Genomic DNA, 23,355 nt, shown 5'->3' with positions numbered 1-23,355 from the left:
CTGTCTTGTCAGCTTGGATCGGGAATGTCTCAACTTGTTGAGACTCTGAATTGGAATAAAAACAAAAAAAACTCCTTCATCCCAGCTATACTTCTGTAAGGGTAACACATGTTACAGAATCAATTTTGTACTCTTATGATCTCAATAAACAGACAGTCCATGTAAACCAGTAGGTGAAATGTGGTTAGACACTACACATTCTGAAACCAAATGACAGATGCCACCCAAAACAACTTTTATGGATTCCTCATCAAATTCCCGCAGATGCTTATTGCACTGAGTCAACTGGTCTCAGTAGAACTCTGGCTTTCACATGAGTTTCCAAACTCCACTCACAAAGAACACACTTTGGAATCTTCTCTCATACAAGACTTTTTCTCTGAAGCTTTCACCAAGGATCCACACCCAAAATTTCAACCTTTTCTTTTGATATTTCTCTGTCGTGGTTCATCATGTGCAATCAAACTTCCATGCAATCACTCAGGTACCGAGCCACACCAACAAAACACCACTGCTTCATAGGCTGTATTTAGGTGTCAGCAACCTTAGGATCACTACGTGAATTCTGGCTTCTTTCCAATTAACTTCAAATCTGCTTTGTGCATCTGTCTTTCTAATTCCTTGCTTTAACTTCACCAAACAGGACCCCATCTAGATTCTTATTCTTTGTCCCAGGAAGACAGTTCAGTCAAAAGAACTTTCTGTTCTTTAGCTTTTGGGACTTCCTTTCTGCCCCTACGTATTGATGCAAGTACTAAGTGAAAATAAAACTTACAGACTTGCAGGATATCTTTTTAACATGAAGCTAGACTGAAGTTTTAACCCTTTTTAACCACATTAATGCAGAAACACCAATTAAACTTAAACCTATACTTTATTTCTAATACACAGTACAAAAATACTAGTTCTATTTTCTAACACACACCAGACAACAGGAAACACACCCAGAATATATTTGAAAACATAGGTTTTCAGTAGATTTTTAAAACAGAAGAGTACAGGAAAGCAAGGAAAAGGTTTATGAGGGAGTTCTGGAGAAAAGGATCAAAAAACAGATATTCTGCTATCATTAGTGAAGTTGAGAGAGGGGCTAATGGCATTATTCCAAGGGCTGATCAATGCAGGTCAATCTGAAGATAGATTATGGGCCTGCCCACACAGGAGGAGAATTTACAATTCATTTTCTTGGGAAAAGGGAGCTTGTATTTTTAAGATTTATAAAACTCTATTAGAAAAAATTGCTAGGAAAATTAATTTTAACTAAATATAATTAAGTATTTCCATCTGAGTAGTAAAGATAATGTTACGGCTAGGAAAATAAAAAAGTATGGCAGTCAAGATGTCAAAGTACTTCTGAAAAATGTCACTTGATTATTTGTCAAGAATGCCCTCACTTTATGGGAACACAGTGAATGGTGGCAGGCCATTTGATCACAAGGAAAGTCATGCCCTTGTGTGTCCTCAGCACACATGTACTTCTAGCCAAAAAGCAACACTTGTTGAGTCGCCCCTTGTTGCCACTGCCTAGAGACAGGCAGTTTTAAATAATCTATATTTGTATTTGTGGGTATTAGAAACAATGTATAGCTTAAATAAGTTTACTTTTTTGTTCCTGTATAAGAAAGGGTTAAAAACTTTAGTTAGCTTCATGTTAAACAAAGGTGCCTACATGTCAGTCAATTTTGGTCACTTGACAACTGTGCCTGCATTGTAATTAACGCATTTATTACTCATAAATAAAGAGAAGGCTGGTGCTTAGCAATCATGGACCCACGCTGAAAAGCCTAAGCACTTGTGGCTCATTTGGAACCAGGTATTTGAAAAGAACGTAGCTCTAACACTGTCAGCAGCAACAGGGCAATCAGATAAGGGGCAGAAATCAAGTCTCAGAATCTAAAGAACAGATCATTCTAGAAATCAGGGAACGAAAGAGGAGTCTCAGAAAGACTAAAGTCAACAGGACAAACAACTGGAATCTAAGCAAGGAATTGTTAAAACAAAGAACAAGTTAAAGAAGGGGACAGAGAGGGGCTCTCTGAAAGGTGGAGATCCGGTGGTGTTGGCTAGCAAGAAGCCAGATATCTGTAGTGATCCTTAGGTTGGTGACACCTTAATACAGCCCATGATGCTGTGATGTTTTATTGGCAAGTCTGGGTACTTGAGAGATTATGTGGAAGCTTTAGCACACGTGGCAATCCAAGGCAGAAGAATACCAAAAGGAGAGACTGAAATCCTGGAACTGAATCATCGGTGAAGGCATCTGAGAGAGCACGTTGTTTGGGGAAGATTCTGAGGCATGTTTTTCAAGAGTGGAGTTTGGAAACACGTGGAAATCAGAGCTCTAGCAAGGCCAGTTAACTCAGTGTGATAAACATCTGGGGGGGATGTGTTGAGAAATCCAGAGGTTCTACAGATGGCATCTGCCAATTGATTTCAGAGTGTGATGTGTCTGCCCACAGTTGGCCTGTTGGTTTACATGGACTGTGTACGTACCAAGAACATTATAGTACAAGATATATTTTGTAACTTATGTTATCCTTAAAAATCTACATACATCTATAAAGATACAGGTGGAGTAAAGGAGTATTGTATTGTGGTCAATCTTTTCATGTTTAATAAATAATGTCCTTTAGGGAAGGAAATCTGTTGTCCTTACTTGATCTGGCCCACCTGCGACTCCAGATCTACAGCAACATTGTTGACTCTTAATGCCCTCAGGGACGGAAAATAAATGCGGGCCCAGCCAGCAACTTTCACATCCCAAGAAAAAAGTTTTTAAAAATGTTTTATTCCTGTTTTATTATTTGTAATCCTGTGGCTCTGTTCAGCTACATCTCTAAACAAAAAAAAATGAAAGTTACGGTCTACTGAGCAGGGTTCCATTCTTGGTCAGAACATTGAATACAGGAGTTGGGACATCTTGTTGAAGTTGTACAAGACATTGGGAAGGCCACACTTGGAATGCTGTGTACAGTTCTGGTCACCCTATTAAAGAAAATATATTATTAAACTAGAAAAAGAGTGCAGAAGAGATTTACTAGGATGCTACCAGGACTTGATGATTTGAGTTATAAGGAGACGCTGGATAGATTGGGACATTTTCCTCCTAAACACAGAAAGCTGAGGTGATCTTAAGGTCTATAAAATAATGGGGGACATAAATCAGCTAGGCAGTCAATAACTTTTCCCAAAGATAGGGGAGTCTAAAATTAGAGGGCATAGATTTAAGATGGGAGGGGCAATTTTTTCACACAGAGGGTGGTGAGTGTCTGGAACAAGATGCCAGAGGTAGTAGTAGAGGCAGGTACAATTTTATTTTTTAAAAAGCATTTAGACAGTTACATGGATAAGATGAGTATAAAGGGATATGGACCAAATGCGGACAATTGGAACTAGCTTAGAGGTTTAAAAAAAGGGCAGCATGGACAAGTTGGGCCAAAGGGACTGTTTCTATGCTGTAAACCTCTATGACTCTGTCGCATGCATTTCCAACTCCCCCCAAAATGCACATACTTTATCCCATGCTCCCCCCACAAAAGCAAAACAAAATTCATTTAGGCCCAAAGTATAAGTGTTTACATTTCAGATAAACTAAATATAATAGAAAATCCTAAAACACATTGGTAAGCATAGCAGAAACTAACCCAATGGAATTTATCTGAATTAAAATCAACTAAAATCAGCATCAGGGATTCAAGAAATTTAAGTGCAAGTTACATCAAAACTTGAGTTTCTGCATCTTCTAATGCTGATTTAAAAAACATTTTGCTGGAAGTCAGCCCTGCCTACAAAACTAGGCACCTCTCCCAGATCAAAATAACGAGCATATGGGATTTCCACCACTTGTTCCCATACAAGACTCCTCAAATTAATCTTGTTTATAAACACAAAGCAAGTTTTTAAAGTTAATTATTAAATAATTTACTAAGAACTGAGTACCATACAATGAATCCAGAAATGATTCTGTGCATCTTTTAAGAAGTCATTTGCTGCAATTTAAAAATCAGATTATCTACCAGTGGTGAGCTAAGTACTTTTAAAAACGCTTTTGTAATAAACCCATTTTCAACTATATTAATAAACGGTATGCCGTTACAACTGATACACCTGAAGGCATTTTTTTTTAAAATGGAAAAGTGTTTAATTTCACTACCCAAGATGATTTGATGCTTGGCAATATGTAAGTTTGAGCAGAAACTTGAATTATAACATTATTTCAAAAAGACCAGTGCAATTTCAAGCACAACTTCCAGCCAGATTGCCAATTGTGCCCAACATCAAAGCTCTACTCTATTAATATGAAGATCTGCAGCATTAAATCATTCAACTCCCAGTATTTATTTTACATGAAGTAGCTATCAAGTTTTAGCAAGGTATTTAGAAAACTGATTGCTTCTTATACAACAACAGTGGTGATGTTTCTGAAGAAGCCTATGCTCTGATAACTCAATATATAAGCCCTGAAGATAGCATTTGCATGTTTTAGCTAACTCTGTAATGCTTCCCTCAGTTTCCGCTTTAAAGTTTTGTATTAACCACATGTGGTTTCTTTCATATTCTGTATTCTGCAAGCCAAAGTTTCAATTGATTATCCTCTTGAATTTTGCCAGTCACTCCTACCTAAGCCCCTGCCTTCCATTATGCTTTCCCAAATTTGTATTTTAAAAAAGGACCTCACAGAATCCTTACAGAGCAGAAGGGGGCCATTCAGTCCATCAAGCTTTTTTTGACAATTATCCCACCCAAGCCCCATCCCCCGTAACCCCATGTATTTACCCTGACATTAAGGGGCAATTTAGCATGGCCAATCAACCTAACCTGCACATCTTTGGAATGTGGGAGGAAACCAGAGCACCTGGAGGAAACCCACGTAGGCATGGGGAGAACATACTATCTGTGCAGAGAACAAACTTCACACAGACAGTTACCCGAGGTTGGAATTTGAACCCAGATCCCTGGCACTGAGAGGCAGAAGTGCTAATCATTGTGCCACTGTGCTGCCCAATTTATTTTTCTTTAAACTACACCCGGTAACTTCTGTACTTAGTGTTTATTAAAAACCTTCTTGTTGCCAAATTCTGGCCTTCTGGTCACATATGGCTGAGAAATAATCACACTGGTATTCTACATTTTTAGCTTTCCATCGCACTTGGCTCTATTTTTGTCAGCTAAGAATATCTATGGATAAAGATGGAGACAGGTAAACAGAGTTAAGCTACAGATCAACCATAATCTCAGACTAGATTCAAAGATGAACTATCCATTATAAAACTCCGCTTATCCGTTCTCCTGCAGCCAGGCTCATATGCTTCCTCAAGAAGAATACTGCCCTGGTGCCTTCTGCTCTACCTACAACATTCTCTGCCTTGTTGTTACACTGCAATCTTTCCCAAAGCAACACCCTCAACTGCTGACCCCAACCAGCTAGTTTGCCAGGTTCAATCAATTCCATCTCGCCTCATCATGTCTGTAGCTTTCCTGGTGGCTTTCCAAACACTGGCCCCTTAGATTACATGCCTCCCTCCTGAACACTGTGGTTGCGAGAGAATCAGTCAGTTTTGTTTATGCCCCAGGCTGTTTGAGTCAGTCAACCCTATGGCCTGCCTGAAGTCTGGCTCACAGACAATGGCTCCTTCCCCCTGTGCCTCACTGAAGTCATCCTACTTGGTTTTTATATTCCATGTCTCCAACCCATCTGCCATGCTACCATTATGACAGGCTGTTTGTCGCTGCCAGATCCCATTCAGGCTTCTACTCCTCCTCCTCTGACACTTTTCCCTACTTCAAAACAGCTTTCTCTTTTCCACAGCTTCCTTTTTAAGAAAATTGCTTGTCTACTTCTCTCCCAAGCTTCAGCTGTTTATTGACATCAACTCACTTAACATGAAACGACATTTCATTAGGTGACTTTCTCATTACTTGTTCTCCCTGAATACATCCACCTCAGAATTCTCCATTTCCATCCAAGAGAAATTTTCACTTATTTATCAAGTGGGATCTAGTCTTTGAATGGCTTGTTCATCTCCCTCACTGTCCACATCTTGTCATCTCACGCATACAGCCTTAACTGTTTTTATATCTGATCATGGGATGTGGGCATCACTGGCAAGGCTAGCAGTTAACGTGCATCCCTAATGTCCACAAGGTACCAGTGAGCTATCTTCTTGAACCATTGCTCACCATGTGGTATAGATATACTATGTTGCTGCTGTTAGAAAAGGATTTTCAGATTTCTGACCCAAGGACTGTGAAGAAGCAGCAACATAGTTTAAAATCAAGATAGTGTAAGGTTAGGAGTGGAACTTTCAAGTGGTGATATTCCCATGCATCTGCTGCCATAGTCCTTCTAGGTGGTACAGGTCATGGGTTTGGAATGTGCTGTTGAAAGAAGCTTAACAAGATGCTGAACCACAACTTGTAGATGGTACACACTGATGTCATGTGCCAGGAATGAAGGGAGTCTATCCTTAAAGTGGTAGATAGGTTCCTGATGAAACAGGTTGTTTTAACCGAGGTGGTATCAAAGCTGCATTCATTCAGACAAGTGGAGAGTACTTCATTACAGTCCTGACTTGTGCCTTGGAAATGGTGAAAAGACACAGGGGAGTCAGAAAGCCACAATATAAATGTGCCTGGTCCAGTTGAATGGTGACCCCTCCACCCCCAAAGATTTTGTTTTAGTAATGCCATTGAATGTCATGGTGAGATAGCTAAGTTCTCTCTTGCTGGGGATGATCATTGCCTGGCACTAATGTTATGTTGCGATTTATCAGCTCAAGCCTAAATAATGTCTAGGTCTTGCAGCATTAGGGCACAGACAACTTCAGTTGTTGAAGTTGCAACTGTACTGAGCGCTTGTACAATCTTCAGCAAACATCCCCAGTGAGATCCAACTTAGGAGGGAATGTCGTTGATGATGCTCTGAAAATGGTTGGGTCTAGTGCACTACTCTGAAGAATTCCTGCAGGGAATGTTCTGAGACTAAGATGAATAGCCTCCAACAACCACAATCTTTTGTGCTAAGTACAACTCCAACTGGTGGAGAATTTCCCCCAATTCCAACTGCTTTCAATTTTGCAGGGCTTCTCGATCCCACACCTACTCAAATGCTATCTTAATGTCAAGGATAGACACTCTCACCGCTTCTCTAGAATTCAGCCTTTTGTCTATACTTGTACCAACATTTTACTAAGTTCCGTAGCCAAACAACTCTAACAGTTCATCACCTATCAAACTGTATAAGTGGCAATTGAAGGTAGGCTTGCAGTGGAGTAGCAGAGTACCTATTAACAGATTTCTTAAGCCATTTCATGCTGCTGCTGTTTAGTGGCTAAGCGAGTGGTATTTTTCACTAATGGGATGCTGCCATCAAATAAATGTTCTGCCTACTGCACTACTGTGCAATGTTGCCCACAAATGTTGATGCCAGTGTGTTTTTTTTTAATTTGTTCATGGGATGTGGGTGTCGCTGGATGAGTCAGCATTTGTTGCCCATTGCTGAGGGCATTTAAGAGTCAATTATATTGCTGTGGATCTGGAGTCACCTGTAGGCCACACCAGGCAAGGACAACAGATCTCCTTCCCTAAAGGGCATTAGTGAACCAGATGGGTTTTTAAGATAATCAACAATGCTTTCATGTTCATCATTAGATTTTTAAATTCAGATTTTTACTGAATTCAAATTTCACCATCTGATCCCCAGAACATTATTATCCTGGACCTCTAGATAACTAGACCAGTGACACAAATACCACTACATCACTGCCTCCCCCTAATGTTAGGTAAGCAGGCTGTATATTCCAATGACTGGCTGATTGAGTTAAACAGCTGTTCCTTTGGTGGCACTCAATCAGCTCACACATGCAAAATCCAAAAAACATACAAGTGTATATTTGCTACCAAATAAACATACTAAAGCAGCTTTTTTTCCAATTTACAGCAATTAACTTGGCAAGTCAACCATGCACATCTGATATTCAGCCACCATGTTCCACAGCATTTCAGTTAAAATGAGATTTTAAAGCAGTCTAGCACATCTAGTGTTAGATGCGATTCCGCAATTGGGCGGAACTTGCTGGACAATTCTAAGCATGCAAATAATTAGCTACCTTAACAACTAATTTAAGACTGCTTTCAATTTTGCAGGGCTTCTCGATGCCACACTTGCTCAAATGCTATCTTAACGTCAAGGACAGTCACTTTCACCTTTTATCTAGAATTTAGCCTTTTGTCTATATTTGTACCTACATTTTATTAAGTTCCATAGCCAAACAACCCTAACAGCTCATCACCCAACCCATCCTATCAAAGTGTATACTGACAAGTGAAGGTAGGCTTGCAGTAAAGTAGCAGAGTACCTATTAGCAGATTTCTTAAGCCATTTTATGCTGCTACTGTTTAATGGCTAAGCAAGTGGTATTTTTCACTAATGGGATGTTGCCATCAGTCCAAATAAATGTTCTGCCTACTGTGCTATTGAGCAATGTTGCCCACAAATGTTGATACCAGTGCTCATAGCATGACTCATTTACACTAGAAATGACATACATTCATAGACCAAGACCCTTCACAGCAAACAAAAGGATGCTCAAGCCATGCTTTTTTCAAATTACCCAGTAGCTTGGCGAGCCTACAGTTCCTTCAATGCTTTCTTCAAGGCAATGCCTTAGACACTCAGCACCCTTTGCTCGTGTATAAAGTGGCGTGATCGTTTAAGAACATAAGAACATAAGAAATAGGAGCAGGAGTAGGCCATCCAGCCCTTCGAGCCTGCCCCGCCATTCAATAAGATCATGGCTGATCTGTCGCTGCTCAGTTCCACTTTCCCGCCCTCTCCCCATAACATAATGAAATGTCATTCCTGCATTTGCCCTGATAATTGCAAGGGGAAAAGCTTTGCAGGAATATTCAAAATTACTGAAGTATCAGTTTTCTGCCAATTAAAATAACGATGAAAGGAATCATCGGTAATAGAATTACCAACAACTACTCATCGATAACCCATTCACCATAGTTTAGCTCAGGCGCTGTTAAAATTACGCAGTTCCATACCTCGTCCAGATATGGGAGCAAGAGCCAAATGCCTGAGGAGATATAAAGTCCCAAGATAGGAGGACATTTAACCAAGTATTGCCATCTCCAGTTGCTTTCCCTCATCCCTCAAACTACATAAATGATCTTCCATTCAACAACCGGTTAGTACTACTGTTCGCTGACAATTCAGCACTCAGTTTCATTTACAACCCCTCCAATAAGACAAGCATGCAATCTTGCAACAGGACCTGGATGATATCTATGGCTTATTTAACACACAGTAAATAACATTTGACCTCCAACAATTCAAGACAATGACCATTTTGAACAAGAGAAAGTTTAGCCACTTTTCCTTGACTTTCAATGTCACTATTGCCAAGTCCCCCATCATCATCCTAGAGGTCACCTCTATCAGAAATTTACCTGAACTACCATTTTAACACTATCCACAAGATCAGACAAACACTAGGTACTGATTGTTTCACCACCTAACAGCTCCAATTCTCTTCAAGATGCAAGACTAGTCAGAAACATCGTGGGATACTCACTACTCATCCGTGTAGTGCCGCCATAACATTGAAGCTCAACATCATCTAGAATAGAGCAACTTGGAGAACGCAACAACCACATTTTCCTCATTAGCACAGTGACAGCTGAATTCATGATCCAGAGAACAGAAAGCATCAACAGGATCTGCCCTACCTCTAAAAAGGACAAAAGCAGCAAGATCACAGGAACCCCAATGCCTCTGAGCACTGCTCCAAATTGCAGAGTTTTGACTGGAACAGGAACTACTGTTTCTTCACCAAAGTTGGGTTAGAATAGTGTCAGAGAGAGTTACAGTGTGGAAGAAACAGACCCTTCGGCCCAATTTGTACATGCTGTCCAGTTTTTAACCACTAAGCTTGTCCTAATTGCTCACGTTTGGTTCATATCCTTCGATATCCATCTTACCCGTGTAACTGTCTAAATGCTTTTAAAAAGACAAAATTGTACCTACCTCTGGCAACTCATTCCAGATACTCCCCACCCTCAGTGAAAAGAAAATTGCCCCTCTGGACTCTTGTATTTTTCAGAAGAACATAAGAACATAAGAAATAGGAGCAGGAGTAGGCCATCCAGCCCTTCGAGCCTGCCCCGCCATTCAATAAGATCATGGCTGATCTGTCGCTGCTCAGTTCCACTTTCCCGCCCTCTCCCCATAACCCTTAATCCCCTCTCCTATCAAAAACCCATCAACCCGCGTCTTAAAAATATTTAGCGAGGCAGCCTCTACCACTTCAACGGGCAGAGAATTCCAGAGATTCACCACCCTTTGAGTGAAGAAGTTCCTCCTCAACTCCGTTCTAAACCGCCCCCCTTTTATCTTGAGGCTGTGCCCCCTAGTCCTACTGACTTTTTTGAGCGGGAAGAGTCTTTCCACCTCTATCCTATCCATCCCATTCATCATCTTATACGTCTCAATGAGATCTCCCCTCATTCTTCTAAACTCTAACGAGTACAAGCCCAGTTTATTCAGCCTCTCCTCATAGCTCAACCCCCTCAACTCCGGTATCAGCCTAGTAAACCTCCTCTGCACTCCCTCCAAGGCCAAAATATCTTTGCACAGGTGCGGTGCCCAAAACTGCACACAGTACTCCAGCTGTGGCCTCACCAATGCCCTATACAGCTGCAGCAAGACCTCCCTACTTTTATATTCAATCCCCCTCGCTATGAAGGCCAGCATCCCATTCGCCTTCCTGACCACCTGTTGCACCTGCAAGCTGGGTTTTTGCGACTCATGCATAAGGACCCCGAGGTCCCTCTGCACCGTTGCCTGCTGCAGTGTTTCGCCCCGTAAGTAATAGTCCTTCCTACCATTCTTCCTACCAAAGTGGACCACCTCACACTTGCCAACATTAAATTCCATTTGCCAGTTCCTGGCCCATTCGCCCAGCCTATCTAGATCCTTCTGCAGACTCTCCACACCCTCCGCACAATTTGCCGTTCCACCAATCTTGGTGTCATCAGCAAATTTCGACACCCTACACTCGGTTCCCTCCTCCAGATCATCTCTATAAATGGTAAAAAGCTGAGGCCCCAGCACCGACCCCTGGGGCACTCCACTAGTCACCATCCGCCAATCCGAATAGCACCCATTGACCCCCACTCTCTGCCTCCTATTTGACAACCAATCCTCTATCCACGGTAACACCCTACCCCCAACTCCATGTCCCTCGACCTTCTGCAATAACCTCTTGTGAGGCACTTTGTCAAACGCCTTCTGAAAATCTAGAAAGACCACATCCACCGGCTCTCCTCTATCCACCGCCCGAGACACATCCTCATAGAACTCCAGTAAATTTGTCAGACACGACTTCCCTTTAATGAAACCATGCTGCGTCTGCTCTATCAAGCAATTCCCTTCAAGATGCCTCGCAATTTCCTCCTTAATGACAGATTCTAACATTTTACCTACCACAGACGTTAAACTAACCGGCCTATAATTCCCCGCCTTTTGCCTGGCACCCTTCTTAAACAACGGCGTAACATTAGCCGTTTTCCAATCATCCGGCACTTCCCCGGAATCCAGCGACGTTTGGAAAATAACCACCAAGGCATCCACTATCACCTCCGCCATTTCTTTCAGAACCCTCGGATGCATTCCATCCGGTCCTGGGGACTTGTCCACAATCAGCCCCCTCCAGTCTGTCGAGCACCGCCTTTCTAGTAACAGTAATGTCATTAAGACCCTCCAGTCCTACCACCTTTCCATCGCTAACACCCGGCAAATTATTCACGTCCTCCTCCGTGAAGACAGAAACAAAAAAGTTATTCAATACCTTAGCCATATCCCCATCCCCTACCACTAGGTCCCCTTTCTCATCCTCTAAAGGACCAACATTCACCCTAGCCAGCCTCTTCCTTTTTATATATTTATAAAAACTATTCCTATCCTTTTTTATATTAAGCGCTAGCCCAGCTTCATAGTTTCTCCTACCCTTCCTTATCAACTTCTTTGTCAATCTTTGTTGACATTTAAACCTCTCCCAATCCTCTTCTCGCCCACTACTCTTAGCTACTCTAAATTCCTCCGCTTTTAGTTTAACACTTTCCTTCACCTCCTTCGTTATCCACAGCTTATTACCTCTCCTCCTACTATCCTTTTTGACCATCGGAATAAATTTCCGTTGAGCACCAAGAAAGATCTCCTTAAAGATCCTCCACTGCTCCTCAACAGACCCTCCCTCCAACGCGCTCTCCCAGTCCACATTCGCCAATTCTTCTCTCATCCTACCGTACTCCCCTCTATTCAAACAAAGGACGCGTGTCCGGGAACCCACTTTCTCCTCCTCCATCTGCACCAGAAACTCCACCATACAATGATCACTCTCCCCAAGAGGATCCTTCACCACAAGGTCCCTAATTCTACCCGCTTCATTACATAGCACCAGATCCAAGATAGCTCGCTCCCTCGTCGGCTCCAACACACACTGTTCGAGGAAACTATCCCGGCAGCATTCCAAGAACTCTTCCTCGAGCCCCCCACGTCCAACATGGGTCGACCAATCAAAGAGAACAAAGAACAAAGAACAACACAGCACGGGAAACAGGCCCTTCGGCCCAACGAGCCCGCGCCGCCGTCCTACTATCTCAGTGACCTATTCATGATTTTAGTCTACGCCTAACGTGCGAGGATCAGGGAGGTCCAATTTAGGGACAATTTTAGTACCCAATCAATCAGCCTAAAAGCACATCTTTGGGGGATGTGGGAGGAAACCGGAGCACCCGGAGGAAACCCACGCAACCACGGGGAGAACGTGCAAACTCCCACAGACACAGGCCCAAATCCATGTGTCCGCACAGCAACAGAGATAGTCTCTGAGCTGTCATGTTGCCCTCGAGATGGTCCAGTTTAAGCACACTAACGACATGAAGCAATAGGCAACTCCCGAAGCAACATCCAAGAGCAGCCCACTACAACCTGCCGCCTGCATGCCCCTTGCTGGACTTAAATGCCTGTGGAGACAAAAAAATTCATTATTAAACAGGCAAAGACTAACATTCCTGAGGCAAAACATATTCCCAAGCCTACAATGTTCAGTAAGGCCTACTATATCCCCCTATATGTAGCCCGCTCATATGGCTGTCTAAGTGACTCTTAAACAACCCTAGCGTGCCTGCTTCCACCACCTTACTCGGCAGTGCATTCCACACCCCCACTACCCTTTGCGTGAAAAACTGCCCTCTAATATTTGTCTTATACCTAGCCCCCCTCACCCTAAGCCCGTGACCCCTCGTTCTATCCATTTCTTGTAGCGGAAAAAGCTTACCACCATTTACTCTATCTATCCCCTTCATAATCTTATAAACCTCTATTAGATCCCCCCTCAGCCGACGTCTCTCAAGGGAAAACAGCCCAAGTTCATCCAATCTTTCCTCGTAAGACAGCCCTTCCATACCAGGCAACATCCTGGTAAATCTCCTCTGCACTCTCTCCAGGATCTCTACATCCTTCCGGTAGTACGGCGACCAGAACTGGACGCAGTACTCCAAGTGAGGCCTAACCAACGTTCTATACAACTGCAACATCAGACTCCTACTCTTATATTCTATACCTCTTCCTATGAAGGCTAACATACCATACGCTTTCCTCATCACATTCTGCACCTGTACCGACACCTTCAGGGACTTATGCACTTGCACCCCCAGGTCTCTCTGCGTATCTATACTCCGGATAGTTCTACCTTTTATCGTATAACTCCCCTCCACATTATTCCGGCCAAGGTGCATCACCTCGCATTTCTCCGGATTAAATTCCATTTGCCATCTATCTGCCCAATCTACCAGCCTGTCTATGTCCTGTTGCATTGCCAGGCACTGCTCCTCAGTACCCGCCAATCCAACCATCTTGGCGTCATCAGCAAATTTGCTGATCACACCACCTACCCCCTCTTCCAAGTCATTAATATATACCACAAATAGAAGAGGTCCAAGTACCGAGCCCTGCGGCACACCACTGGTGACAGGCCTCCAATTGGAAAAGGAGCCTTCCACTACTACTCGCTGTCTCCTCCTCCCAAGCCAGTTCTCCACCCATCTACATACCTGGCCTTGTATCCCATGAGCCTTCACCTTTTCTATCAGTCTACCATGAGGGACCTTGTCAAACGCCTTACTGAAATCCATATAGACAACATCAACGGCTTGTCCTTCGTCAACCGTTTTTGTCACCTCTTCAAAAAATTCCACTAGATTCGTAAGGCATGACCTCCCTGTAACGAAGCCATGCTGCGTATCCCTGATCAGATTGCAGCGCTCCAGACGTTCATACATCCTATCCTTGAGGATCCTCTCCATTAGCTTGCCTATAACTGAAGTCAAGCTCACCGGCCTATAATTCCCTGGGTTATCCCTCTGACCCTTCTTAAACAACGGTACTACATTTGCAATGCGCCAATCCTCTGGGACCTCACCTGTGTCCAAAGAAGAGACAAAGATTTGCGTCAGAGGCCCAGCAATTTCATCCCTCACCTCCCTTAACAGCCTGGGATAGATGCCATCAGGCCCCGGAGATTTATCCGTCTTTATACTGTCAATATGCAGATTGAAATCCCCCATAACTACGGCCGTCCCATTCCTGCACGCCGCACTTATTTGCGCGTTAACAGCCCGCCCCATCTCCAGATCATTATTCGGGGGCCTATAGACGACACCCACCAGCGTCTTCCTCCCTTTGCTGTTCCTAATCTCCACCCACAACAATTCCACGTTCTGCTCTTTGGCTCCAATATCATCCCTTGCTACCACCGTGATGCTATCCTTAATCAGCAGAGCTACGCCCCCCACTTTTCCCTCCTGCCTATCCTTCCTAAACACTTGATAGCCCTGTACATTCAGCTCCCAGTCCCTGTCACCCTGCAGCCACGTCTCTGTAATGGCCACCAGATCGTATCCATTTGTGTCGATCTGCGCCATCAGCTCATCCACTTTATTCCGAATGCTTCGTGCATTCAGATAAAGTGCTTTCATCCCAGTCTTCACCTGGACCCTATTTGCCGCAACGCCACCAACTATACTCACGCCCCCTACTCCCTCTATTATTGGGACATCCTCGGCCTCTTCCCTTACATGTACACTCTCCTTAACTTTAGACCTCGTAAGGTCACCTACCCTCGCACCCTCCCCCCCCCAATTAGTTTAAAGCCCTGTCTACAGTCCTCTTTACTCGATTCGCCAGCACTCTGGTCCCAGCACGGTTCAGACCAACCCCATCCCGCCCGAACAGGTCCCACCTACCCCAATACTGGTGCCAATGCCCCATAAATTCAAACCCATTCCTCCCACACCAATCCCTGAGCCACCCATTCACTTCCGTAATCCTGTCAACCCTACGCCCATCTGCACACGGTTCAGGCAGTAGCCCAGAGATAACCACCTTGTCGGTTCTACTTTTTAATTCCATTCCCAGCTTTTCATACTCCCTCCCAGATCCTCAGTCTGCATTTTGCTTACGTCGCCGGCACCCACATGAACCACAACGACCGGATTCTCACCCTCCCACTCCAGGTTCCTCTGCAGCCCAGATGCGACATCCCGGACCCGAGCACCAGGCAGACAACACACCCTTCTGTGCACTTTGTCATTGTGACAAAGTACAGTGTCAATACCCTTCACCCCACTATCCCCAATCACTACTACGTTCCTTTTCCTTTTCTCTTTGCCTATGTCCTGCTGCAGCACTGTACCGTGTGCAGTTTGCTCACCAACCTCACCTGCCTCGTTCTCGTCCAGCCTGGAAGCAAGAACCTCAAACCTGTTATGCAGATTAAGAGGCTGAGGCCTCCGCTCCTCACCCCCCTTCCTCCTCCCAGCAGCCCCCTCTTGTCCCTGACCCTTAGAGTTAGCCAGTCTAGGGGGGGTGGATGTCACTTGCACCCCATTGACAATGGCACCCTCTCTCCCCCTGATGAGCCTCAGTGTCTGTAGCTCAGAGGCCAGCTCATTTACCCTGAGCTGGAGCTCCTCCAGCAACCTGCACTTACTGCAGACATGGTCACTGGGATGAACCTTGGGGTCCACCAGTTCCCACATCATACAGAAACCACACATCACATGCCCCTCCATTATTCACTGTAGTAGTTTTGAAAAAAATTTTTTTGTTTTTTTGTTTTTCAAACGAACTCACCTGGCCTTTTTTCCTTCCAGCCCTTTTTGATATTAAGCCCTAGTAGCTCACTCTGCTTCCCACTCACTCCGCTGCCCGCTGTCTACACCAGGCCTCCTTTTAAACCTGGCGCTGATTTAAAGCTGATGGCCCACAACTGCCTGCTAACCACTCCCTCAGAATTCTTAAAGCAGTAAATACAATAAATAAATGCTTTAAACAGTTCTACAAAGAACAAAGTGCTTTAAACTTATTTTAAACAGGTTTTTAACAGGTAAAATCTTAGCTCTCTCTCTGCTCCTTCACTCGTCTGCTCCAGCAAACAATGGAAGTCCCCCCTCACCTTAAACCTATACTCTCTAGTTTTAGATCTTTGGGAAAATCCTGGAAAACCTTTACCCCTCAACACTGTGGAAGTACAGCAACATAAGGAATGCAGTGCTTCAAGAAAGCCCATCACTGTCTTTTCAAGAAAAACAAAAAATGGACAATAACTGCAAATCAATAAATACCAGAGAACAAAATGTTTAAAACTGGAAGCTGAAGAAAGTAGATAAGGGGAGTTGGGATTTTGCTTCAGTGTACAAATGCCAGCAATTTTTTCCTCTAGTTATAAATCATATATGACAAGCCATATTCCTCTATATCATCCATAAATCCTTCTCCCCACCCTTCAAAAAATCGTGACTCAGGAGATTCAGTGAGTCACTGCCATGTGTACAGCTAAGCATTTATAGCAGAACTTCACAACTTTGCCGTGTTAACTGAATTTACCTAGCACTATGATTTCCCCTGAATCTCTGGGATAACAAGGTAACTAGATAAATAAATTAGGCAAAGATCACATTCCTGATTTTTATCCAATGACTTCAATTAAATTAACTCAGGTTGCAAGTGCCAAATCAATATTGCGCTTGGCTTTCATAGTTAAATAGCCTGCCAACACAGACTCGGACGTCAGCAATAATCACTTGGGCGACGTACCAAAAGGCGAAAACACCCTGTGAAACTATATTTCCATAAATCTACACTCTTTGGGAGACTGCCCTACAAACAATTCAAGAATGGTACAGTTACACCATGAAAAATACACATTATTCTACAAAAAACAAATAAATCGATTCCGACAATTTTCTCCACTATCTTTTGTTTCTTCTGATTGCACAATTTATCAAAAAGAGATTAATGACTAAAATATAGGAAAAAATAGGTGGGCATTCAACCCCTCAAGTCTTTTTGTAATTCAAGGAGATTATGGTTGATCTGTACCTTAATTCCATCTATCTACCACGGTCCCATAATCCTTCATACATCATAAAAATCTATCCAACCCAGCATCTAAATTTTCAATTGATCTTGTTTCAATCTGTAAGAGTCAGAGTCCAAATATCCACTACCCTTTGTGAAGAACTACTTTTTAATCCCACCAGAGGAAACACTTCTACTCAATTTACCCTATCAAATCATTCTAAATCCAAACAGCTCAGGAGAATACAAGCCAAGTATATGCATCCTGTCGTCTTCATTTAACACTTCTAGCCCCAGCATCATTCTGGTGACTTTATGCCACACACCCTCCATAGGCAATGCATCCTTCCCGAGCAGCAGTGCCCACAACTCAATGGGGTACTCCAGATGGATTTAACCAATATTCTGTAAAGCTGTAAGATAACTTCCATTCCTTTATATTTCAGCTCTCCTGAGATAAAGGCCAACATTTTTCCACCTCTCTACTAGATTTTAGTTATTTCTGTACTTCTGCACAATGGCACAGTGGTTAGCACTGTGCCAGGGGCTCATGTGTAGAATCTGCACATTCTCCCCGTGTCTGCATGGGTTTCCTCCGGATGCTGTGGTTTCCTCCCACAGTCCAAAACATATGCTGGTTAGGTATACTGGCCACGCTAAATCCTCCCTTGGTGTACCTGAACAGGCACCAGAGTGTGGCAACTAGGGAATTTTCAGAGTAACCAATTGCAGTGTTAACGTAAGCCACTTGTGACACTAAACTTAAACTTTCAAACTTACTTGAACCCTCAAATCTCCCTGTTCGTTCACCGTTCTTGGATTCTCACCATTTTAGAAAGTAGTCTGATCTTAAATCCAAAGTGAATAATCTTACACTTTCCCATTCTGTCCTCAATTTGCATTTCTGTTCCCTCATATATATTATAATTCATCAATAACCCTTTGCAATTTTCTGTTCCCATCAACATTATTTACTGTGTCACCTACCTTAATATCAATAAATTTAGATAAATGGCTTGCTCATCCTTAATTCATGTCATTTACAAGCATGGTGAAAAACTGTGGCCCTAGTGCAGATTATTGAGACATACCCATAATCCCTAGTGCCTCCTATCTCCTACCCAAATTCCAATCCAATAGACTGCCACCATTTTCACGTGCTTCCATTTTTTGTTAAACCTCTTATGTCAAAGTTACTCAAATGCTTTCTGAAAGTCCTTACGAATAACATTCATAAATATTCTCTTATCTATCACCTTACTTATCTCCTTCAAATTTAAATTAGGTTCATGAAACATGACTTGCACTTTACAAATCTTTGCTGGATCTCTCTGATCAGCTCAGTCACTTTGTCTCTAACAGAGTTGGGTAACTTTAACTGATGTTAAATAAAGACCTATATCATCCTAGTTTCTCTTTCCTACCATTCTTAAACAATGGCGACTAATGAACCAGTAAAACATTGATTTGTGGAAACCTATTTAATAGCATCACCTGAATGATATATTCAAAATAGTTTAAGTTTCTGTGTCACAAGCAGACTTACATTAACACTGCAATGAAGTTACTGTGAAAATATCTTGCAAGTAATGAATAATCATCTTTAAACTTCTAAGCACTATTGTATGCTGTTAATTCAAATTCTCTATGCTCTATAATCATTGCACAACATGCTTAGCAACTACATTGAGTAAAATGTACTCAATGTACAAAGAAAACAGCAGAACAAGACACATGAATCTTCCAAATGCCTTTTGTGACATCACCAACACAGGTCCCAATTAAGGTAGATTCTTCTACAAAATTTGAAATGCTTTTAAAAAGTTACTTTGCAAACAATCTTCATTGTTAATAAGCCAGCAAAAAAAACCTCAAAATGGGCCAGGGATTTTTTTTTAGTAAAGGGCACATTGTTCCAAAGTCAGGAATGCAGCCAAACAATGACAACCAAACCCAGAATGTTAATACAACAAGATTTTAAAAGTATGTGCAAGAGGAGAGCAAAAATTTTGCCAAACAATCATGCACCTTGTCCAACTTCCTGTATTTAATGACGCAGAGGTACTGCACTACTCAGTACCAAGAATAATGCTCTGGAATTTGCTGCAATGTCAGAAAACATCTATTAGTATCAAATTCACTTGGTAAAATCAGTAAACAGCAGACAGAGAGGTGGATTGGAAATAGCAGGACAGGATCAACATTTGATACACATCCAGAGTACGGGCCAAACATAGACCATAATAGGTTATTCAGTAGGAACCTATTGCAGAGCAATGGACATGGCCAGTGACATAGAAAGGGTAGCAATGCTTATTGATACATGTTCACGCCATATTTGATTTCATTGATGAGTTTGTATTGAAACCATATTATAGTATGAATATATAAAAATCAGTGTTAAGTGACTCTGTACATTTAGTGCTGATTCACAAAAAACTTTAGTTGAGAACTCGTCCAACTATCAGAATATTTAGTTGATTACTTAATTGAGGTTTAAGATTCCAATTAAATTCCTAAGGCAAATCAGGCAACCTGAAAACTTGACTGATCTGGAGCCCTCTAGCATTGTTGTGTAATGATTAAGTGGCAATCACATTACTCAGCAGTCAATTTTGTTATTGATTTTAAATGAGGGTGAGCAATGGAAGGAAGCTATGATATTTACTTGTTCAACTTTTCCAGCAAGGTTCGCCTTGAAGTAATTCATAAATTCCAACAAATGATGACATGGAGTACATAATGACATAAGTTACTCACACCACAGTTTCCTGTAGTTTTTTTAATGTGCTTATGCTCAGGGTGCTCCTGCAGTCAGTAGTTATTTGCCCACACCTAGCTACCTTGATGACAATGACCAGCTGGACCAGAGGGCAGTTAAGAGTTGCCAATGTTGGTACAGCATTGGAACAGCATATCGTAGAATAAAATCACACAATGTTACTGCACAGGAGGTGGTCATATAACCCAGTTTCCATGCCAGTGCTCACCTAGTCACACTCTCCCACCATTTTTACATAGCCCCATAACATTTTTGTTTCAGATAATTACCTAATCATCTTTTGAAGGTCTTGACTGGATCTACTTCTATCACATTCTGAGGCAAAGCATTACAGACCCAAACCACATATTGCACAAAAAAGTTTTTCTTCATGTCACCAGTACTCCTTTACTAATCACCTTGATTCAGTATACTCTTGGATCTCGATCCTTCTGTCTCCCTACCTACTCTGTCCAGACCTCTCAAGATGTTGAAAATCTCGATCAAATCTCCTCTTGATCTTTTCTTCTATGCAGGTCAGACTGATTAAGGAACAAAAAGTTCTTTCCTTCAGGACATCACATGGGTTTTGACAACAAAGTGACAATGTTTTCTTTTATAAATCTGACACTGACTCTTATTTCCAGAATTTAGAAACAACACTGAATAACCTCTCAAACTATCTCGAGTGGGATTCGAACTCGTACTCGTTAGATTAGCCACTACAATGTCCAATCCACCTTGAAATTTCCGCTCCATAAATGTATCCCCGCAAATGCGTCATCAAAAAGCAACAAGTTTTCAGCAAAATATGCTCTTATGGATGTTAAATTAATTAGCGGGCAATCGCGATAGGGCGCACGTCGTCCCCTTCTTGTTGAAAGCGATCGAGGTAAACAAGTCTATCTACCCTTTCCCCCTGCTCCTCAACTGGGGAGACGGCCGCCCTGTCAGCTTGCGGGGCGCATACAGTTAAAGTGGAGAGTGTCTGTCTGGAGGGGTTGAAGGATGTGAAGTCCGGCCCTGAGCCTCCTTTACCAACCCCGGACCGGGGCCTAGTGTGTCCTGGGGCGCGAGTACGCGGACAAACCTTGTAAACATCGCCGTAGGTGCCGCTCCCGATCCTCTGGATCAGCTCGAAGTCCTCCTGCGGGTTCCTCCGGGACAGATCGAAGCTGCCCTGAGACATGGCGGCGCCGAGCGGGTGGAAAGAACTAGAACAAGTCGGGGGGTTCGGTGGGACCTTCCTGCGGGAGGTGCGGGCGCCTCTCACTCATTCCAAACTGCCTCCCCCGGCCCGCTTATAATCGAACACACATATCCAAGTCAACGCCAAATAGGGAGGGAGGGCAGAAAAAAAGGAGGCCTCTGGCGGAACTGGCCGCACACACCATCCACTGCCCCCCACCTTCCTCACAAACACAGCGGCTTCTTCCCCGAACCCTCAGAAATCACGATCCGACACTAGCACCAAACATGGCCTCCAAACTGCTGCAACTGCGCATGCGCGTTCCCCACACCAACTCTGGGATGCCAGAGCTGGAATTGGGATAGTGGCTGCCAAACTGCACTGTCTACAGCACGTAGGGATATGAACACACACCCATATATATTATAAATATGTGCATGCATTGAATTTATCATTAAGACAGACATAAACAGTCTAAAGATGTGGCCATGGTGGTTAGCACTGTTGTCTAACCACACTATTCTCAGCTTAGGGCACTGATTGTGCGGAGTCTGCACATTCTCCCTGTGTCTGCATGGGTTTCCTCCAGTTTTCTCATACAAACCAAAAGACATGCAGGTTTGGTGGACTGGTCTTGCTAAATTCTCCCTCAGTGTACCTGAACAGGTGTTGGACTGTGGCAACTAAGGGATTTTCACATTAACTTCATTGCAATGTTAATGTAAACCTACTTGTTACACTAATAGATGAAAACTTTAAAAAAAGCTAGGTTTACATCTGCTGCCATCAGACTTTTGAAATGATTAAGCTGATCTTTCTCTACACACTAATTATGGCTTTAATACTGTATTCTGCACCTTCTCCTTCCCTTCTCCCCTAAAAGTTTATTTATTAATGTCACAAGCAGGCTTACATTAACACTGTGATGAAGTTACTACTGTGAAAATTCACTAGTCGCCACACTCCAGCACCTGTTCGGGTACACTGAGGAAGAATTTAGTATGGCAAATGCAGCTAACCTGCACGTCTTTCAGACTTGGGGAGGGAACCAGAGGAAACCCACACAAACAACATGCAGACTCCACATAGACAGCGACCCAAGCCGGGAATCAAATCCAGGTCCCTGTTCCTATGAGGCAACAGTGCTAACCACTGTGCCACTCTAGCATAGAGTTAGTATAAAGATAGACAATCATTAACAGTCAAAGATGTGCAGGTTAAAGTTTAAAGTTCATTCAAGTTTATTTATTAGTGTCACAAGTAGGCTTACATTAACACTGCAATGAAGTTACTGTGAAAATCTCCTAGTTACTCCGGCGCCTGTTCTGGTACACTGAGGGAGAATTTAGCATGGTCAATGTACCTATCCAGTACATCTTTGGCCGTGATAAATAGCCCCTTAGTGTTCCAAGGCAAGCCTTGGGATATACTCTCTTCCGCCTTCTTCCGTTAGAAAAAAGATACAATCTAATACAGAAGATCTAATACAGAAGATGTTGAGAAAGTAGCAGAAGCACTATTTTATGTTATCATTAAAATAGTTAGAAAGGAATAATGTCAGAAGACTAGTGCATAGCTAATATTAGATCTGTAAAAAAAGAGTGAGAACCATTAACCATTTAACTTAACTTTAGCATAGGAAGATAATGGAATCCTTACTTCCAGTTGAAATTGAAAAAAATCTAGAAAATGAAATATAACAAAGGGTAGTGAGAACAGATTCAAAAAGAGATGATGTTCAACCTTATTGATTTTTGGATGGAGTATCAGATAGGGTAAAGAAGAACAATGCAGTAGATAATATATTTGGATTGTCAAAATAACTTTTGATAAAGCATTCCATCGAAACCCTTGATTAAGGCCAGAACATGAGAAGTCAGAATCAAGTAACAGAATGGATAACAAGCTGGCTACAAAAAAAACAAAGGCCAGAATTTTTCAATCCTTCATACCAGCAGGACTGAGATGTCCAGCTAA

The 23,355-nt window shown here is 42.6% G+C and overlaps 1 protein-coding gene across 11 annotated transcripts in view; it reads right to left on the bottom strand.

The window, feature by feature from the left end:
- Positions 1-21,675, bottom strand: part of LOC145350833 (mitogen-activated protein kinase kinase kinase kinase 3) — a 309,442-nt gene extending 287,767 nt beyond the window's left edge. For all 11 annotated transcript variants that reach the window (XM_080200175.1, XM_080200176.1, XM_080200178.1 and 8 more), the window contains exon 1: positions 21,280-21,675. In XM_080200175.1, coding sequence (XP_080056301.1) covers positions 21,280-21,378 — 99 coding nt within the window. In that variant the 5' untranslated portion in view covers positions 21,379-21,675. The remainder of the gene's footprint in view (positions 1-21,279) is intronic.
- Positions 21,676-23,355: the final 1,680 nt, after the last annotated feature.

The sequence above is a fragment of the Carcharhinus amblyrhynchos genome, chromosome 12 (genome assembly GCF_965287045.1).
Source record: "Carcharhinus amblyrhynchos chromosome 12, sCarAmb.v2.hapA, whole genome shotgun sequence".
Classification (NCBI taxonomy): Eukaryota; Metazoa; Chordata; class Chondrichthyes; order Carcharhiniformes; family Carcharhinidae; genus Carcharhinus; species Carcharhinus amblyrhynchos.
The sequence above is the reverse complement of the archived record's forward strand: the minus strand, read 5'-3'. Positions and strand labels throughout refer to the sequence as shown.